At 42.3% G+C, this 19,699-nt stretch overlaps 2 protein-coding genes across 4 annotated transcripts in view; one reads left to right on the forward strand and one right to left on the reverse strand.

Moving 5' to 3' along the window:
* The first annotated feature begins 2,325 nt into the window (after window positions 1-2,325).
* Window positions 2,326-12,884, forward strand: USP50 (ubiquitin specific peptidase 50). The gene is made up of 6 exons (XM_084642048.1): window positions 2,326-2,426; window positions 3,819-4,014; window positions 6,001-6,207; window positions 9,783-9,925; window positions 11,116-11,248; window positions 12,612-12,884. Exons 1-6 carry the CDS (start codon window positions 2,341-2,343, stop codon window positions 12,801-12,803), a joined length of 957 nt encoding a protein of 318 aa, XP_084498174.1. The 5' UTR covers window positions 2,326-2,340; the 3' UTR covers window positions 12,804-12,884.
* Window positions 12,885-16,123: 3,239 nt separating this feature from the next.
* Window positions 16,124-19,699, reverse strand: part of USP8 (ubiquitin specific peptidase 8) — a 35,333-nt gene continuing 31,757 nt past the window's right edge. For all 3 annotated transcript variants that reach the window (XM_084640591.1, XM_084640589.1, XM_084640590.1), the window contains 4 exons: window positions 18,413-18,649; window positions 17,719-17,861; window positions 17,148-17,280; window positions 16,124-16,821 (listed from right to left, as the gene is read on the reverse strand). In XM_084640591.1, the coding sequence (XP_084496717.1) occupies window positions 16,636-16,821; window positions 17,148-17,280; window positions 17,719-17,861; window positions 18,413-18,649 (699 nt within the window). In that variant the 3' untranslated portion in view covers window positions 16,124-16,635. The remainder of the gene's footprint in view (window positions 16,822-17,147; window positions 17,281-17,718; window positions 17,862-18,412; window positions 18,650-19,699) is intronic.

Here is a 19,699-nt window from a genome sequence, read left to right on the forward strand (position 1 = left end):
CACCACCCCGCACCCCAAACCCCTGCCCCAGCCTGTAGCCCTCTCCCACACCCTGAACCCCTAATTTATGGTCCCAGCCCAGAGCCCATATCCCCCCCCCACACCAATCTCCTGCCCCAGTCCAGAGTCCTTTCCCACACCCCAAACCCCTCATCCCTGGCCTCACCCCATAGCCCACACTGTCAGCCAGAGCCCTCACTCCCCTCCCACAACCCAATCCCCTGCTCCAGTTAGTGAGGTTGTGGGAGAGTGAGCGATGGAGGGAGGGGGGATGGAGTGAGCGGGGGCGGAGCCTCATAGAAGGGGTGGGACAGAGGCGGGGCCTCAGGGGCAGGGCAGGGGTGTTCGATTCTGTGCTATTAGAAAGTTGGCAACCCCAGTCACCATCTCAGTCTCCTTCATCTGCTGTATTCTCAACACCAGTTGCTGCACTTGCTGCTGGTTTCATTGCGAAGGGTTGTGGTAGATTCTCCACCACTAGTGAGTTTTAAATCAAGATTGGATGTGTTTCCAAAAGATCTGTTGTAGGAATTATTCTGCGGAAGCTCAATGGCCTGTGTGATATAGGAGGCCAGACTAGATTAACACAATGGTCCCTTCTCACCTTAGACTTTAACCAGAAGGGACTCAATTTCTCTCTGAAAGCAGATGGGCCATGTTTTTCTTTTCTGTGAAAGTACCCCTCAGATCAGACGTTCTTGGCTCTAATGTGATTCTCCAGCATCTCCTCTCCTCAATTATAGAGGCCAAACATGGTCCCTACATTTTTACAGGCTTTGACACCTGCAAGTATTTGATGCTGACCTGTGTTTCCTTACGTCCGATCTAGGCACTTCCTATCGCGACCCACACGCCCTCCCAGGTTGGTAATGTCCGAGTGCTTCTATTCTACCCTTTGTGGGAATGGACTGAGTTGCTCTACAAACAACTCCTCCCATTTTGACTGTGTGGGAAATAAGGGATGGAAATAAGGCTTGGCTGCGGCATCCTGCTGGCAGTTGGCTGAGGAGGAGGGCCGGACTTCTCCATCTCAGCCGAACTGACACAAGTGTTGTGCGTGTCTAGCTGGGTTAAAATGGAAATAGCTGTAGTCCTGTTCCACCAACATTGATTTTTTTAAACTCTGCCCTGGATGTTGTTAGGTCCCTGTCAGCCCATCCCTCATTCATGATGGGTTTGCCCTCTCCACTCATGTTAGTGCCCACTAGCCCTGATCAGCCATAGCCAACCCAACCCACAGTGCTTGCTGTGCTCAGAGGCTAGAGGCACATGTGAAACTGGGCAGGGAACAGGGATAGATAAGTAATCCAAGGCAGGGAGAAACCTGGACCCGGGCACTGAATGTGGAATTCAGGGGATAGGGTGACCTGTGGGAGATACGTGAAGCAGATAGGTGGTCGAGGCAAGCCCTGCTGCCACCCTCTATGCTGACATGGGTTCAATCCTGAAAGGTGCAGTCAGTACTGCCCAGCAGGCTTTTGATCCCTCACCAAATGGGGCTTATAATTAGTTACTCTGGTGTCCTAACAAAGAAGTAACAAAAAAACAAAAAAACCCCAAACAAACCATAAAATGCCAATGTCAAGCTTCACTGGAATCACATGAGGAAATGTCTATTCACCTGCCAAAGAAGAGGGGAAAACTGGTATGAAAAAATGTACTTCCCGATTTCTAGCAGGATGCTACAAACGGTGAGCTTGATCCTTCAAGTCTCCTGCAAACTCCTAGTAAAGTCAGTGGGAGCTCCAGTAATAGAGGGTTTGCAAGTTGTGAGTAATGGCAAGTAAAAGAGATAATTGCAAACTAATTATCTGAATCCCTTCCAAACTGAGGTTGGCTCACTAACATCCCAGTTTAACATTCCAAGAAAACAGAGACAACTTAGATGTAGGCTTGGTCCCCAACTAAGTGTTAATTTTGCAGACATAACAATATGCACAACATTCAGTACCGACCTGTCCAATACATTTGGTAGCAACTTCTCTGACTTGCTCTGAATTTGTCAATTTTATTTTGCGTGTGATCAGTGGCCATATGAATATTATTAGATTCAATAAATAAACCACAGTTATGACAATGACGGAGTATTCTTGCTAAAGAGACCTTGATGCAGCAGGAAATGGCTTTCTTTGAGATAAGGCCAGTTTGAATGTGGTAATAAAGAGATGGTTGCATTTTAGGTGACAAAAATACAATTTTGGATTTTGTTCTTGTTGGAAATGCAGTTCTGAAACTGTGCACCTGGAGCATTCGAAGCATTCTAGTGAGGAATCCAACGACGAGACAAACCAACCGTACCAAGGACTCACTGGCCTGCGTAACTTGGGCAACACTTGCTACATGAATGCAGTTTTGCAGTGCCTCTGCAGTATATCCCCGTTGGTGGAGTATTTTCTCTCAGGGAAGTATGTAACAGCCCTACACAAGTAAGTAGATTTATTTGCTCTCTGTTTTATTATTACTATTTATTATTTGTATTGCAGTAGCTCAGAGGAGCCCCAGTCATGGACTGGGAACCCATTGTGTCAGGCGCTTTACAAACACAGAATAAAAAGACTGTGCCAGTTCCAAGCAGCTTACAAGCAAAAAGTATTTGGGATGTATAACAGTATTGCAAGTTTTTCCAAAAGAAATGAAGTTTCAACTGGAGCCTGGCGTTAGAAAGCACAGAAATACTCATCTGTACAAGGAAACCAAAAGCAGCACACTTTTCTCTGACTTCCCAGGTCCCACACACCATCTCTGCCTCTTCCTCAACTTGCTTTTCCTAGCCAGTGTTCACCTTCTGGCTTCTCTCTGAATTCCCTCTTCTCTGGCCTATGCGGGCTGTTGTACCACATTCATTGTTGTAGGATCTGAGCGCCTTCCTGTGGTGCAGTAAGCAATGTGACTAACCTGTCACCCATTTGTTCTCTCATCCCCTCCACTGGGGTGAAGCATGTGCAGTGCATTGCATTCTGTTTATTTATTTACTTATGTATTTTTTGGAGGCAGTTGGTTTGGTTTGAATATACGTGCTACTGGGTATTTATGTTAGAGAAGGCACGGTCAAAGCAATGCAACTTACACTTGGAGCTTTGGAAGGTGGTGAGGTTTATGATAAGTCTTAGTTCCTGGGGGAGTTTGTTCCACAATCTTAGACTGGCCCCTGAGAAAGTTCTGTCTCCTGCACAAATGAGCTTGCCCTTCTTGTGGAGAGTTCTGTCATGCCAAAAGAGTGAAGCTGTTGACCAGGGTCTTGGTCCCAGAACTTTAGATAATCTTTCAGGTATCCTGGGCCCAGGCCATGGAGCACTGTGAAGATAAGGATCAAGACCTTGCATTTAATTCGATATTCTATGGGAAACCAGTATAGAGAGAGGAGAGCAGGTCTGATGTGCTTGTGGTAGCCTCCGTTAATGAGGAGAATGGCTGCAGTGTTCCGTATTAACTGGAGTTTCCCAAGTGCTGAAGACTTCATGCCCAAGTATGTTGCATTGCTGTAGTCCAGCTGAGAAGGGACCAAGGCATGAATAACTGCGGTTAGGTCATTCACCAGCACAGGATGGAGACTTCTAGCCAACCAGATGATAGAGAGCATTACTCATGGATGCTGCTATGTGAGAGCTTAGCATCAGCGAGGAATCCAAGAGTACTCCTAGACTACAGACTGAAATAGCCTATTGTGAGTGTGACCCTTCAACAAGCAGAGTCTGCACTGTGGTTATGGCTCCTCAGAATGTTTCCTTTGCCCATTCAGCTTGGCTTTTGTGTTCACGTTTTAAACACAGCCACCACATCTCTGTACTCCAACTAAAGCTCCCTTTTATTCTACTCAGGGAAAACGGTGAGGTTGCTACCGCCTTTGCCTATTTGATGGCCGACATGTGGCTGGGAGAGTTTGAGTGCATCTCACCAGAGGTGTTCCGTTCAGTCATTGGTGACTTATGCCCAGCTTTTACCAAGAAGACTCAGCAGGACGCCCAGGAGTTTCTGATTTATGTACTGAACGAATTACATGAGGCTCTTAAGAAGGTAAGACCGCAGTTATGGCCTTCTGGGACTGTGAAGTGTCAGTGCACATCTGCCTCCTCTCTGCAGTTCGTTACTGAAGAGCATGGATACAATAATTGTCTCTTCTCTCCCTCCATACTGTACAAAATGGTGCTGTTAAAATCATCATCTCTCCATTTTCTCCAACTACTACACACAGTGCAACCTTTAACCCCTTCATTAGCTTCCTATTACCACATCCAATTCAAGCTCCATATCTACATCACCAAGGCCCTACCTAATCCCACATCTACACCTCTGGTGTCATTTCCTCCTCCTCACCCTCTAGTCTCTATACTCTTCCCTATCATGCTTCCTCCCTGTGCCAAGCATCTTGTCTGCCCAGATCCACCTCTACTTCTCTCTTCCTTCAAATCCTTTCTTAAACCACTTTACCAGCATTAAGTCCCTCCAGCCTATCTGCTCTCAGCACTGTCCAGTGGTTTCTCATCGTCCTTTGGTTCTTTGCTCTTTGTGATAGGGGGCATGGCTTACTTTGGATATATAAAGTGCTGCAGAGTAACAGGGTTCTATACATAATTTTAAATCATCATTAATACCAAATGCTAACTTATGTAGCCAGTTGCCAGGTAATCTGATTTGTAAATGCACTCAGTGCTCTCACAGAAGTTATCTGTGTACCGAAGCTCTGCTTTAGAATGATTGTAGAGAAAAAAATCAGATGATTTTTCTTGCCCCATTTACGATTCCAGGCTAGACGTCTCAGCACTGTGATTACTTAGCTTGGACAGCAAGTTAGAAGCTAGAAAGCTACTATGGTGACGTCAAGTGTTACTGCTGTTCAGGAAAATGTTGACAGTCTCTGGATTCTATCCCTGCTATCTGCTGCTCGGGCAGGGGGTTCAGTTCAGTTAGCTCAGCCCTACAGCTCCAGTTTACACCTTTGTTGTTTGCTCTGCGGTTGAGAATCCTGCAGGTGGTGGAACAAGGGAGCGCTCCATGCTGGACCCTATCATGAGAAGCAATAGAAAGTGGTTCCTTCATGCAGAGAAAATAAAAGAATATGCCTCCCAGGGAAGCACTGTTGGAAGGAAGAGAAGGGCAGGGTGTTTGACACATGAGACTGGGGAGGTGTTTGAAAGTTGTACAAAAGAAAACAGTGCGAGGCTGTAGCTAAAGAGATCTTAACAAGGCCTTGACCCCGCAAAGACTTAGGCATTTGCTCAGCTCTACACACCATGAGTAGCCCTACTGATCTCAGTGGAGCTACTCAGTGTGCAATGTTAAGCGCATGTTTACGACTTGGCCAAACAAAGGCTTCAAACAGCGATGGGCTGATGGCTGGAGGTGCTGATAAATGGAGCTGGGTGAACCATACATTTCAAATAGTATTCATTACAAATATTCCCCCTTTCTTGGTTAGCTCGTCCTTTACAAACCCAGGAAGGTATTTTCTCATCTGTAAGTATTTGCTAGAAGTTCTGAAAAATAATTTTCTGTCTAAATTAATGTGGAATAAGCTCTTCACAAACTGTTGACCTCAACTGTTCGTTATTTGTGTTGTGTGACTGATCTAGCTTCTGCTTCCTGAATGAATGACTGAAGATATTCTTTTTTAAACTGAAGATATTCTTTTTTAACTAAAAAACTTCTGGTTTGGCTTTTCAGACAACTTCATGCTAAGACTCATGAAAACATTGGAATTTGTTAACTGAATTCTCACAATTTAACTAATCTCTCCCCATGAATCAGAGTGAACTCGACAGCGATGCTTTTATTCATGAATCGCTATTCAACTAGGCCCTATTTATAAATATGGATTGCAATGTCTTATAAAGAAGCAGAATAAATAATGGATTATTATAAATAATAGGTTTTTACTGCCATCTGGGATCATGTGTGCTTTCTTGACAACCAGTACAAAGCATGTTTAGATGTTTTTATAAGGGTCAGGGTCAGTAGTTTGTTAGTGTTTGTTTGTTTTTTTCTTTTTTCTTTTTCTTACAGTCATACAAAAGGAGATGCTCTGGGAACACATCCACTTCTAGGGAAGATAGGGGAACTGTCAGTGAAACATCAATCATCACCCAGCTCTTTGAGGGGCAGCTCAGTTATGACCTTTCATGCTTGGCGTGTCAGACCACCACAGATAAGAACGAGGTCTTTACAGTTCTCTCTCTTCCCATCCCTTCTGAGAGTGCATGCTCTCTACAGGTAGGAATTCTAATAGCTCCTCCCAGCTTCTGGTGGTCTCTGCTCAGTATAGGGGTGGAAAGTTTATGTTAACAGACCGTCTTAAGGAAATATGTTCCTAGCACATGCCGGTTCCAGGGCATCATATAAAAGGGGGACACTCTTTTCAGTAGAGAATTTGGCCCTAGGGCTAGAGGAGATGCTAGATCAGACTTACATTGTCCCTTTGGCTGTTAATAGTGTAGCTTGTGTTGTTTGCAAATGTCCCTGAATTGCTGTGGAGTGAGGAATGGCCAGAGAAATGTCGATTTTATTTTGTATTGTATAGAAAGCAACTGTGAGGCATTTTCTTTCAAATTCTCACTTATCAAAATGCTTCCTTAGAGGAAAACACATTAAATTTTAGCTGCTTTGTATTCTAAGTGTACTCACAGAACTGTACCTAGGCATGCTGGCCCCCTACTGTTTGGGTTTTTTTTAGATGATACGAGTTAGGATATTCTAGAGTAATGATAATGCATTTTATTTTTGCATATTGGTACAGTACATAGACAATAAAAGCTACTGTATGATTCTTTTAGGTGCCACATTAATTTTCACACAATCCTTTAACATCTCTATAGTATCCTCCTATATAACCTTTAAGAAGTAAACTCTATATGGACTGAAAATAACCGTAAAGTAAATATGGATACTACACTGACTTAATGGCATAAAACATATTCAGAAAGACATAAAATTGCATTTCTGTTTATAAAAACAAGTGATAGTGATGGTTTTCCATACCACAGTGAGACTGTGGCTAGAATAAACAGCCATGTCTCTCAACGGGGAATAAAAGGGACTCAAAAGTAAACAAAGAATGAATTTACCATGGAGATGGATTATCTAGCAATTGAATTACCACCATAGCATCCGATTCTGTATAAGCAGAAGCCGTCCTTTTTCTGGCCTTTATATAAGAAAAACAGCCATGGGGCGAGGGAGGAGGAATTTGTAAGATTTCTGTTTTTTACCTTTTGCATTGTGATTTTATTTTCCTAAGAAGAGTATTGATTATTGTTTGCTTCCTGGTATATTATGATGGTTGGCTTATACCTGATCATTTCTCCTGCTGAATCCTGCCAAGCAAATTGTGATTATGCCCCATTAAAGGTGAAGGATTATAGCAGCATGGCTTGTTTGTATAAGGCCAGTGTGGGAAGTATCATTTAGTTGGGGAAACTATGTTGTGACAGCTTATAAGAGGCATGACACATCCTGCATCTTGGCAGGGGGTTAGACTAGATGACCCTTGTGGTCCCTTCTAACTCTGTGGTTCTATGACATTTGACTTCTGGCCAGGCGAGGCAACACACACACCTAGGGCTTTGTCTCCACTGCAGAGTTTTGTTGACAAAAGTTGAATTAAGGCCCTTTAAATAAACCGCTGGTGCATGTCCACACTCTGCTCCTTGTGTCGGCAGAGTGCATCTGCACTAGCAGTTATTGCATCGACACAGAGAGCAGTGCACTGTGGGTAGCTATCCCACTGTGCAACTGGCAGCAGGATGCTTTGGGAAGGGTTTGCAGTGCCTCATGGGGCAGGTACGGCATCACACGATGCAGTTTCTCAATCGCATGGTTCCAGGGGCATCCTAGTAGATTGCCAGCCGCTTTTCAACTGAAGTGTGGTGGGGAGGGAGACGGTGTGGGCTGGGGAAGAGTGTGAAAGACTGTTGGGAGGAGTGTATATGTGAGAGAGACAATGTATGTTCGGGAAGTGTGCTTCCGCACTGCATGCTGTCTCTTTAAGTTTATATCTCCCCCCCTCCCCCTGCAGCAGCAGCCTTCTCTGCCTACCTGCAGTCCACATTAATGGTTCTGTGATTCCCTCGCAGTTCTCCCACAGCATCCTCAGCAGCTCTGTGAGCTCTCCAGGCTGCAGAATGTTGAAGCTTCCCATGCAGGGCTGCTGAGTTCAAAACAATGAGCAGAGTGGGGATACTGGGGTAGGCCAGTTATGTCAACGTAATGAACCGCAGCGTCTACACTGATGCGTTGTTGCTTTAACTTTGCCTCAAAACGCTCTATGCCTCTCATTGAGGGGGTTTTATTTTGTCAGCAAAACAGTAGTTTTGTTGCCGAAAGTGGCATTGCAGTGTGTAGGCCTCCACACTTTTGCCGCCAAAACTCTGCAGTGTAGACACAGCCTAAGTGTGGAGACCGAAGAAAGTATATGGCTGTGGTGACTGTGAAATCCGATTATGCTGTGCTTCAGTGTGAGACAATGTCAATGCCATGGTTATAGTGGCTGGATGGACATATCAGCGAAATGATGGCCCTGGTCTTGTAGAGAAGGGAGTCAGGAACAGACTAGCTGGGTCAGAGCCCAGAATGCTACAAGCACAGGTCACAGCGGACATGTTTCTTTGCGAGTGCATATCTCACCAGCAGCCCCACTCCAGATCTGCCCCCAGTGCAGATTTCCCTATTGGTCTGTTCCCCTGTACAGTAAATGGCCTGTGGTTTTACCTGTCTGGGCAACTGAAAATTGTCCCTAGCCCAAAATTAGAGGCCTTTTAAAAGAAAGAGCCAAGGTATGTTCAGCATCCTGGGCCAGTCTGCCCTGAAGGTGTCAATTCCCTGATGTGAGAGTGCAATTGCTGGCCAGTTAATGGAGCATTGTGACAAGTGGATCAGAGGGAGGCTCCTTATTCTGTTCTCTGTAATAAAGTCTGAATCAGGCTGGGTGGCAACAAGTAAGTCACAGTAACAGAAAAACAGCTAAAGGAGGGCACAGGGAGCGTTGACTAAACAGGCCTGTTTTACTTGTGCAATATTTACTTTGTTTTACAGTTGGGGGACGCAACAGTAGAATCACAAGCAGCCCAGAACTTCTTCATTTTCCTCTCTCAACACTTCCTCCTAAGCATGGAAGTCCCTCTCCCCACCCCCCGCCCTGCCCTATTTTTGCAAACAGGGCAGGTGGCTCATCCCCTTGGGGTAACTGTTATCCTTTCTGCCCCTCCCTGTGCTGTGCTTTGCCCTCTGCCACCATCTGGGAGTGCCTCACCCCTGGGCTGACCCCTGGCTCCTTGGTCCCTCTCCTGCCCCTGCCTCCAGCTGTTTGACACCCTTCCGCGCACAGTCAGATTCCACCCCTTGCTCAGAGCCTGCCCATCTCCCTCCCGCTCCAATTTACCCCCTTTAACCTTTTTAATCCCCAGTGAGGGCAGCAGCTTCAGCTGATGTTACTGAGCAATGAGCATGCTCAGTGGGGGCCAAGCGGCACTCAGCGCCTTGCCCGCCTGCCGCCCCACCAGGGTCCTAGTGCTGGGGAGCCTGCTCCGTCAGGGGTCACTAGTGGGGCCTGCCCCGCTCACCCTGCCCTACTTATGGCCCTGTACACTCATAATGTCACACCCTCACTGAATCATGTGGCACAAATATCCTCTGCAGTGTACAAACAACACTGCACAAGTTGCCTTGCATAAGATGACTTCTGCAAACAGGCTTATTGAGACACCCTCTCTAACCCGGCTTAGTGGTCAGAAATTCACGTCTCTACACAGAGGTGTAGTGTTTGTTTTACCAAACACGTTTTCCTTTCACAGGACTGCCTTGAATGTTTCTTTCAACAAGACACACTGACCTGGAACAATCAAATTCACTGCTCCTTCTGTGGAACTAAGCAAGATGCTGCAGTAAAGGCCAACATAGGCAAGGCGCCAAAGATGGTTATTTTTCACTTAAAGAGGTACAGACTACATCTGGCAGGACAACTACGTCTCCTCTGATTTACATGGGATGTAAGAAGGTCACTTGCATTCAGAGGAAAGGGAAAATCATTGCACGTAGTCTTTTTACACATACAGTACCTGGATAGTTACAAAACAGGAAAAGCATGTGAGTCGGACTCCTGATAAACCCAGAAAAAGTGTTACTTTATCGAATCCATCAAATTGCATCCATCTCAGTGCATTTTTGTCCTGCTTCTCCCTTTGCAATAGAGACAATTCTGAAAGGGGAGGGATTGGTCATAGAGGGGAAAGTGATAGAATTGTGGAATTAATGAAGAAAGATGGGTGTTTGTTGTAAAACTGGATCACATTAATAAATGGAATTTTACAGTACAAATGATGCTCGTCCTGATAGCCACTTACAGAGCTACTAGCTACTGTGATGGACAAAATAGAGAACAGTGTTCTGCCACATCAACAATGCAATTAGGGCATTATTCCTCGACCCATCCCTTTACAAAGCTCGGCGGGGGGAAATGTACAATTGCATTTGAGCCCAAGATTTTAAAATTGTGTGTTCTGTAGCCATTTTGCCCTCAACAGTGGAGTGGGTGAGGAAATCAAAGAATCTGCAAGTTTGGGCTACAACTTCATAGTGGGCTTACTTCAATGCCCAGCACTTCTTGTTAAGTTTGATCATGTATCAATTATTTTTAAAAAGTGATCATTTCCTGCTCCTTCCGTGTACCCATCTCACTCCTTCCATTCTTCTCACTAGCTCCTCAGCTAGCATTACTCTGCCATGGTTTGTGCTGCAATGGCCAGAATCAGTGCTAAAGTTGGATGTAGGGTCCCCCATTGAGCATGCATCTTGTGACAGATTGACAGTGCACTCATTGGTCCCTTCCTTTCAGTCCCAACACTTCTATTCTAATAAAAGAACATTTCACAAAGCACGAACCTGCTTGTTCTTACTATAAAATGTCACTTGCAATCTATTTATTTAATCTTTCTTTGCGGCAGTAATTTTCTACCTGCTTGCAATAATCCTTAGCATTAAGAGGAGAGCACTTCACATTTCAAAGAGCTGAGCAGGCGGTAGCTAGTTATTCCTTCCAATGCCCAGGTGAAGGTAAGCATGTGCAGCATTACAAGAACTGAAAGCATTTGTAGTGGAAAATACTGTCTCAAAATGTTTTATTTTTAGGTTTGACTATCAAGGCAGCTACAAAAGGAAACTGGGGACTAACATCTACTATCCACTAAGCAACTTGGATCTTTCGCCTTATATTTATCCACTCTTTCGGAAGAATCCAAAATACAACTTGTGTGCTGTGGTGGTAAGTTGGATGCAAAGTTATAGCCTAGCTTTATTGGGAATACTATGAATGTTTGTTTGAATGAAATCAGGTTTCAGAGTAGCAGCCGTGTTAGTCTGTATTCGCAAAAAGAAAAGGAGTACTTGTGGCACCTTGACGAAAAGGAGTACCAGTGGTACCTTAGAGACTAACCAATTTATTTGAGCATAAGCTTTCACTGAAGTGAGCTGTAGCTCACGAAAGCTTATGCTCAAATAAATTGGTTAGTCTCTAAGGTGCCACAAGTCCTCCTTTTCTTTTTGTGAATGAAATCAGTCATTGATATTGGTTCTACGCAAACAAGCAGGCAAGTCCTCTCTGCCTCAGCACCCAAAGTTTACAGAACAGGGAAAAAAAATGGTACAGATACAACCATCACTGACTTATACATAGCTGGCATTTCAGAATTAGGAGACGCTTCCTCAACTAACCCATTACTGATAAAATTAACACATTTTTCATTGGCTAATGGAAGATGGCTGGGTACCCCGACTGAAAATTCTCAGGCTTTCAGGATTGAATGCTAGTTACAGGCCTGTACACAGATACAATTTGAGTATCAGGGCATCATGGAATATAACACGCTAGTCCCCAACCCTGTTATAACATGGCTTGGTGTTGTCTGTGGTGATGGAGCCAAATTGCTGTTTAACTGTGACTGGTTTAGAATTGTGTTACAGGTCTGTACAATGATTAACACAATTTGGTACTACTTGTACAGTGATATCAAACCTATTTTATTACTTGGGCATCATACTATGGTATTATTATGCAGTACCCCACAGGGTGCCAATTCCTGTGTAGACAGACCCTGTGTCAAGCCAGTGAAATAATTAAATACAGGGCAAACACTGAAAGATAGAACAGGTCAGTGATTCCTTCAAGCTAATTGCACTTTTTTGTCCAACTCTGGATGCAGGCTGTTTAGTAAATACCCTATTTCTTTTCCTCACGCTGATTGAAAGTGCTTCCACCTGAAAGCTTCTAAACACAAGGACGGCTCCTTCAGCCCTTGAGTGTGGGTAAACAATGTTCAGTTTTTGGGCCTGGTCAACGTGAGTTTTGCTGGGAGATGGATTGCCCGGTCAGAGCTGCTAGCGGGGCTGTAAGTTTGATCTCCCAATGTGGAAAAAAATGTAATTACTGGCCAGACAGCATTGACTTGCTCTTCTTCCGCAGAGCTCTACCTATTTCAAGTGTTTCTTTGTGGTAAAGGGAAACTGGAATCTTATTTTTTCCCATCATTATAATAGCTGAGTGCAAATAAAAATGATCACCAGATCCCTGGCTTTGAGTCTTTGCTAAAATTGAAAGTGATTTCTCTCTCTCAACTTTCTTGTTGTAGAACCATTTTGGTTATCTGGATGGTGGCCATTATACGGCATTCTGCAAGCACACGCTCACCCAGAACTGGTACAGCTTTGATGATGCACAGGTCAGCGAGATTCCACAATCCTCAGTGCAATCGGCTGCAGCTTATCTCCTATTCTACAGCTGTAAAGCCTTCTCTGTACCTACCAAAACCCATAAGTACTAGGAAAATGTCTCTGTGAGAACAGTCCAATTATTAGAATTCATTGACAATGGTAGCTAAGTCAAGTCCCATTTTACCATTAAACTAGTGCATCTGCATTGCTTGACTGTCTATTGTGATCTTTCTGATTATGCTTAGAAATTGATTTCAAGGGAGAAAACTGAAAGTTGACCTCTGCAGCACAATGTTCAGTAATAAGCGGAGGAGTGTCCCTCTACAAAGCACATCACTTCCCTCTATTAAGTTATTTTTAAAAAGCCTCTCACTAATATTCTTAGCACCATTATTATTATGGTTTGCACAATGGCAGCACCCCTTCTAAACATAGGGGCAATATGGAGCTTGCTTAGAGACAAATCAAATACATGATAGCTTCCTCCAGACAAGCGCTCCCCTCTTCTTTACTGTTCAGGTGCCCCAATCCACTTGCTCTGCCAGAGCTTCCCAAATATGACCTCCTTCCACCCTGCCCACCCCACAGCACTAGTAGATTCAGTATGAAAGCCTATGGACAAAAACAGCCAGCTGACAGTGCTAATATTAATGACAGTGTTTAAAGGCAGGGGGCTCCCTTGAGGAAAGAGCTCACATGGCCTCACCCCTGTCCTACACTCGTTGCTCTAACCTCACCCCCCACCCAGCACACACACACACTTCCTCTTTGTGTGGCCTCCCTAATCCCTTCCTTATGCGCATACAATTGTCTATTAGTAGCACAGAGCCCCAGAGCTGGAAGCTGGGCTCACTCAAAGAAAAAGCCATTTCCTGCACCTGCTGCTTTTTTTCTTGCTTTGGGTTTTGCATAAAAAGCATGAATGCAGCAGCTGATCTGGGGAGAAGCATCTTGGTTGTACTGGAGTGGTACGTATTCTTTTTTTATAGAGCTAGTTGCACTTTATCAAAAGGAAAATAATAAAAATAACCCCCCACAGAAGCCCCTGCCTAAACCAAGCATCGAACTGACAATGTTTTTACTACGGCCTCTTGCCTAGATTTATTATTGCTATCTCCATGCTTTCCCCCCGCCACTGGAAAACAGAGTGAAGTGTTCCAAGCTACATTCAAAATAAAAATGTTAAAATAACCTAATTCCAGCTAACTGGTATATTTAATGGAAAACTCCAATGGCTCAATAGTTAATGTTGGGGCACAGACTCTGTGGTCTAGATGCCTCCCTCTCCCCAATTTATGCAAAATTTAAACTTTGTTTTAAAATAGTTTCTAGCCCTGTAGGTGTGAAGGAAGTCTTCCACATGTGAACACACGCTGTGTTGTCTTTCTGGAGCTGTGGCTAGAGGGATTTAGATGGTTGCAGTGCTCTGAACTTCCCCATTCATCACTGGTTGTAAATGATGAAGCCTGACTATGAACATTTTAAAATGTGAATATTTATTTATTATTATTACTGGGTTTTGCTATTAATATGCTTATTCACAGAGGTTTAATAGCACAGAAGTTAAATATGGAAGACATTGTCATGATAGATAAGATTTCAGTCTCTCTGTGGTCATGTCAGGTGAAATACCAACACTTGCAGACTAGTACAGTGGGAGCAAGTATGTAAGTTTGACAGAGGCATTTGTTATTGAGAATGTGCCTTTAAACACAATGCAAAGAACTTGTATGGAAGTCCCACACTATCACTCTCTAGCATAGTTGTTGTCTTTGAGTACAGATCACCACGGTCCCCTAGTATTCTCACTATTTCATATTCTATAGAGATAATTGAGGTAATTTTCATTGAATTCATATTCCATTAATGCTTATACCTTGCGACGTGGAAAAATCTTCTGGAGCGGGTAGGAAGGCATGAAATGAAGGGTATTTCATGGTGCTGGAATAATTTAAGTTGCAGCAGAACATAGGGCGTCCACACAGCCCACCGTCAGTGTAATATCTCAGCACTGTATAAAATTAAAGCGCACAGTAGCGCCTGTGACAGGATGGCATCCGGCATCCAATTTGCATCAAGTGAGAGGCAGGAGCATGAGTAGGGTAGCATCTGACCAACTGAAACAAAGCCCTTCTCTCTACTCTGGATCCCTGTTTGCCTCAAGACTTCTGTTATTCTGCTAAGAGCTTAGAAGGAGGATGTTCAAATGTTGCATCTTGGAGCAAAGTTAAGTAATTGGAGGCTGTCTCAGCATTAGGGCAGGAGAGATAGCATTCATGCCATGTCTGTGCTTGATGCTGTTCTGACAGGGCACAAACAGGAGAAACAAGCAATTAAAGCTTAACTAGCTTGGCTGGAGGAAAACACTAACTGCCTCTCCTTAGGGCAATCACCCTTTGCTAATGCTGACTGAAGAAGGTCTCCTATGCTGGATTTAGCAAAAGAACCCTCTGTGATGATCTTATGCAGGTGATCTTTTATACCTTATGAAATTGTACCCAGGGTGAAGGCACAATTAAGTCAGTTTTCAACCTTAATTCTGCATTGCCTGGGTTTTTGGTGCTTGATTTAACATTGCATTCTGCAGGTGCATATGTGAAGTTACTCATGAAAAAATGTTAAGGCAGAGTTCAGCTTGCCAAATGCAGTGTAGACAGTACTTTAGCATTCGTAAAATTGTGTTTCCCTGGTTCACTCTCAAACAGCCTGAGTCATTGCCACCACTTTTTACTGACAAAGGCAATGTTGACCAGGGCACCAGTTTATCCCTTACTCTCTTTGAAGTTTTTACCACCTCATCAACAGGTAAGTCACTTTAAGAGTATGGTACTCCCTAGGACGGTGCTGCTGTGTTCGCTTCTGGGATGAGTTCACGTGCTACGGCTCCCTAACTTTTGGACAAGAGTGAAACCTGCCCTTAAACAAACCAGAGTGACACACTGATAAAAGCTCACTGCAGAGGCCTGAGACTTCCAAGGACCAATGCAAGTCAGGAGTGGAAACTATGAACTGTTGCCAGATAATGGAAATGTGTAGAACTGAACCAAAATAGCTCCTACACTAATTCACTCCTAGCCGATGGTTGTCCTTCCACGTGGAGCTGCCTGAACTCTGTGAAAAATGTTGCCATGTATAATCCCACAGGGATTTTCACTTAATCAAATTTTGTAGATGTACAAAAAAACCACCAAATCCCCCAAACAAACATTTAACAGGATAGTGTATTTTAAATCATTTGTTAATATTCTTAAAGCATGTGTACATTAAATCTTGTATTAAAAAATTAAAGAAAATCTCATTTCTTTAAAATAATTTTAAATGCAGAAATATTCACAAAAGCTAACAGAAAAATACAGCTCTGCTTTTTCTACACCTAAAGTATTGCAGTTATTTAGAACTGGCAAATAAAAGCAATCCTCTGAGTTCTAGAGATTTTCACAAAAGGACCACATTTTATTATATACATAGCTCTGATGTGCAAGTATGCAATCAATATGTACACTTACATTCCTAACTGTTTCCATCATTCTAGAGTATTCACAGTAGAATCGAGCTTAAGGTTAGAAATGTGAAAAGGCCATAACAGTGATAGAAAAGAAGACAAATCAAGATATGCTGTGGGATTTTTTAGGACATTTAAACCTACTTGCTAATTAAGCTAGAATTTCATTTTGGAGCAGACTAAAAATATAGTTTTGAAATAAGCTGTAACTTAAGTATGCTTGTTGTTATGGTTTCATAGAAGTTGCTATTACCAAAAGCATTATCAATCAGTCTTCTGTCTTAAACAATAGCACAACCAGAAAGATCCTGTTGCAGAAAAGCTGCTGCAACCTTTCCCTAACTGACTATATATTTGTTCCTGTTTTGCATATTAATATGCAGTTCAATACCTGTGTTGTACATTTATAAAGAGAACCAATTTTCTTCACTCCAAACACTTTATGTGGCTATATCTGCTGCTCGCAGTTCAAAAGAAGTGTAAAAGAGAATATATGCAGCTGAGGACTTCACAGAGGATGCTGAGATATCAGATACTTCATGATCATCAAACTTATACCAGCGCTGTTTTGTAGCATTTCTGCAGTAAGCTGTGTAGTGCCCTCCATCCAACCCTCCATAATGATTCTGTGGGGGGGAGAAAACGTGAAGAGAGATTAAAACAATACTTCTTTTTGGCAAGAGCCTGATTCATGATTTAACCAATCTGTGCTTTGCTACCACTTCTGCCTTTAGCTAGAATAATAAACTTGAATGCCATATTTTGACCAACATGAAATCCCACTGCAGTAAATCTTAGACTCACTCTCCTTTTTTTCTAATTTGTATCCAGGCAGGAGGCCTAGAAACCCACGTGACTCAAAGTGATACTTGTAATACTGGACATACAGATAAACGGTTTTTAAACAAGATGGATGTACAGCTAAGTTTTAAAGTTGGCTGTGGTTACTTACCGATACTGAAAATAGATTGTATCTCTTCAAATTACTCTTTGGACCAATAACATAGTGTGACAGGTCAAGACTTTCCAAAGGGAAATCTACAGATGTCTGTAGCTTTTGCTTCCACCTTCCATCATACGAGAATCTAGAGAGAGCACAAATCAGCACTAGCCAGAGCAATGGTTCAAGAGATGTTCCAAGTTGAGTCCATGTTTGTAATTATTTCTTACTCACTAATTTTAACTGGGATCTGAGCTAAATAAGAACGAAGAGTAAATTTCACAGCTAAGCAGTGTGTCAGGGCTACCTTACAATTTAAGGCTGCACTACTGCAAAAACTTACGTGTGTGTGTGTAACTTTACATACTGAACTCAATGGGGCAACTCGTATGAGTGTTTCCAGGATGGGGGCCTATGAAAATAGGAAGCAGATGACAACTAGATGGAAATTCTTGCTATCCATGGGCTCAGATTGTTTGTATAACGTTCTGTATTTTTAAAAAAATGTCCATTTCTTTACTACCCCTAAAGCCTCCATTAAGTCCAAGTTAACTGTATTTATAGATACATCTTCACAACTTACCGTTTCAAGTGCACCAGAAGAACTGGTGGCAATTTCCAAATCTCTAATTTTTTCAAAGAATCCCTTCGTGTTTTGCAATGGCTACAGTAAAACCTGTTGTTATCTGTAAGTTTTTCCTCTTTGGAGAATAATCTAAGGCATTCCTAGGACAAAACATAGAAAACACACTTAAAAGCCTGGTGTTTATAAAAATAAAGATGTAGCTCAAACATTTGTCTGCTATTGTACAGGAGCAACATGTGCACCATGTTTCATAAGAATAATTAGGAGACTTTAGTTCATGAATCTATTCACAAAAATAACTTTTACTCCATAGATAGTAATGTTTCTAAATGAAGCTACTGCTTTCGTTTAAAAAAAAAAAAGAAGCAAGTATCCTACTATGACCTGCAATAAAGAGTTTAGTTACTACAAAAAAGTTGTTTAAACTACAGTAGCACAAAAGGCACCTACATCTGTCAGTGTAGTCATATACGTAAAAATGATTAATTGATTGGGGAGGATTACAAAACAAATTAAAAAAAGAAAAAGACAACCGTATATGGCATGGTTCATCCTAGAGCAAGTTACACTGGCCATATTGACATACCCCCAACCAAAAAGGCTAAAGCAAAAGTAGCACCATACAAAAAACCTGAAGAGTAATTATTTTATTGCAGTAAAAGCACATATTCTCTCTCTATTACTAACTTACCTGTAGTGTACATTTACTAGTGGATGCAAGTGGCAATGACAAATACATGAAAGCCTCAAATGTTCGGGACTTTTTGTGACACGTAAGACATTGCACTGTGGATTTGAACTGGCCTTGAAAAAGTGCCACAACAATAGATTCATTGAGCTGCTTGTGTTTGTGCCAGGCTAGATCTGCTGCTTTGAAGTCATCAATATGATCATTATTTTCTTCCTTATACCTCTTCCGATTGTCAGCCTGTATATTATAAAATTAAAATATCTTATCACCATATAGCATCATTTTATATGTAAGTATAAAGAAGTGAAGTTGTATGATAAGGTTTTATATACTATGCAAAAATTTTTAAACTTGTCAACAAGCTACATAATTGTTATCGAATCATATTTCTGTGCGGTCCTCTTTAGTACTTCCTACAGGTGCACAGGATACACACTGTAGTTAGGGTTTCACACCTCATTTTACTGCCATCTATGAAACATCCTATAAGCAATGGCAGCACATGCTTCACTATTACCACGAGTTGATTTAGACAATTAACCACCTGTATTTCAGGAATTTACTGAAGGCTTCTTGCACAAATCATTTGCCGTACAGATAATATATTTGAAACACTCCGGTTTATATACTTTAAAAAGATTCACACCATCCCCATTTATCATTATCACAATATCAACTGTGATGGAATCCAGTTGGGAGCAACAAGTCATCTTTTCCCCCAAAAGCCATTATTTATTGCATGAAAATGTCTTGCCTTTCTGGCAAGCTACGCCTCCAATGTCTGTGTGGGGTGTGGTGTGGGAGACATATAGATTTAAATACAACAACAAAATTCTGAAAACAGATATATTAATTTAAAATAATAAAATGAGGTAAAGTAGTTTAATTCATGATCATGACATGGAGAATGTATAAACATCACTAGACACAAAGGAACAAGTATTATGCTGCAATTTACTTACTTCCTAATGGGCCATAAAATAGGTGGTAAAAATAAGGAAAAAAGACAGACTGAAGACAACCCTTTAAAATGAAGAAACATCTGAATACATATTACTGTATTGCTGGCTTTATTATACGTTTAACTCAGGAAAAAACAAGTGTAAGGATAAAAAAAGATAATGGTCCATAATTATCTTAAACAATATCCTTTTTAAGTGTGAGAAAAGACAAAATTTTTCAAAGGACTTTGCTTTAATCAAATAAGGCCCGTAGAGAGATCACCATTTTGAAATCATTGAAACACTCTTCTTAAAATTAAAAATGGGCTCATGCTACACATAAGTA

This window comes from Lepidochelys olivacea, assembly GCF_965140295.1.
Source record: "Lepidochelys olivacea isolate rLepOli2 genome assembly, chromosome: 10".
NCBI classification, from domain to species: Eukaryota; Metazoa; Chordata; order Testudines; family Cheloniidae; genus Lepidochelys; species Lepidochelys olivacea.

Coding starts and splice junctions, on each gene's coding strand:
- USP50 (XM_084642048.1), top strand. CDS start 2,341: ATGAATGCAGTTTTGCAGTGCCTCTGCAGTATATCCCCGTTGGTGGAG. Junction 4,015..6,000: donor TACATGAGGCTCTTAAGAAG/GTAAGACCGCAG, acceptor TTTTTCTTACAG/TCATACAAAAGGAGATGCTC. Junction 11,249..12,611: donor ACAACTTGTGTGCTGTGGTG/GTAAGTTGGATG, acceptor TTCTTGTTGTAG/AACCATTTTGGTTATCTGGA.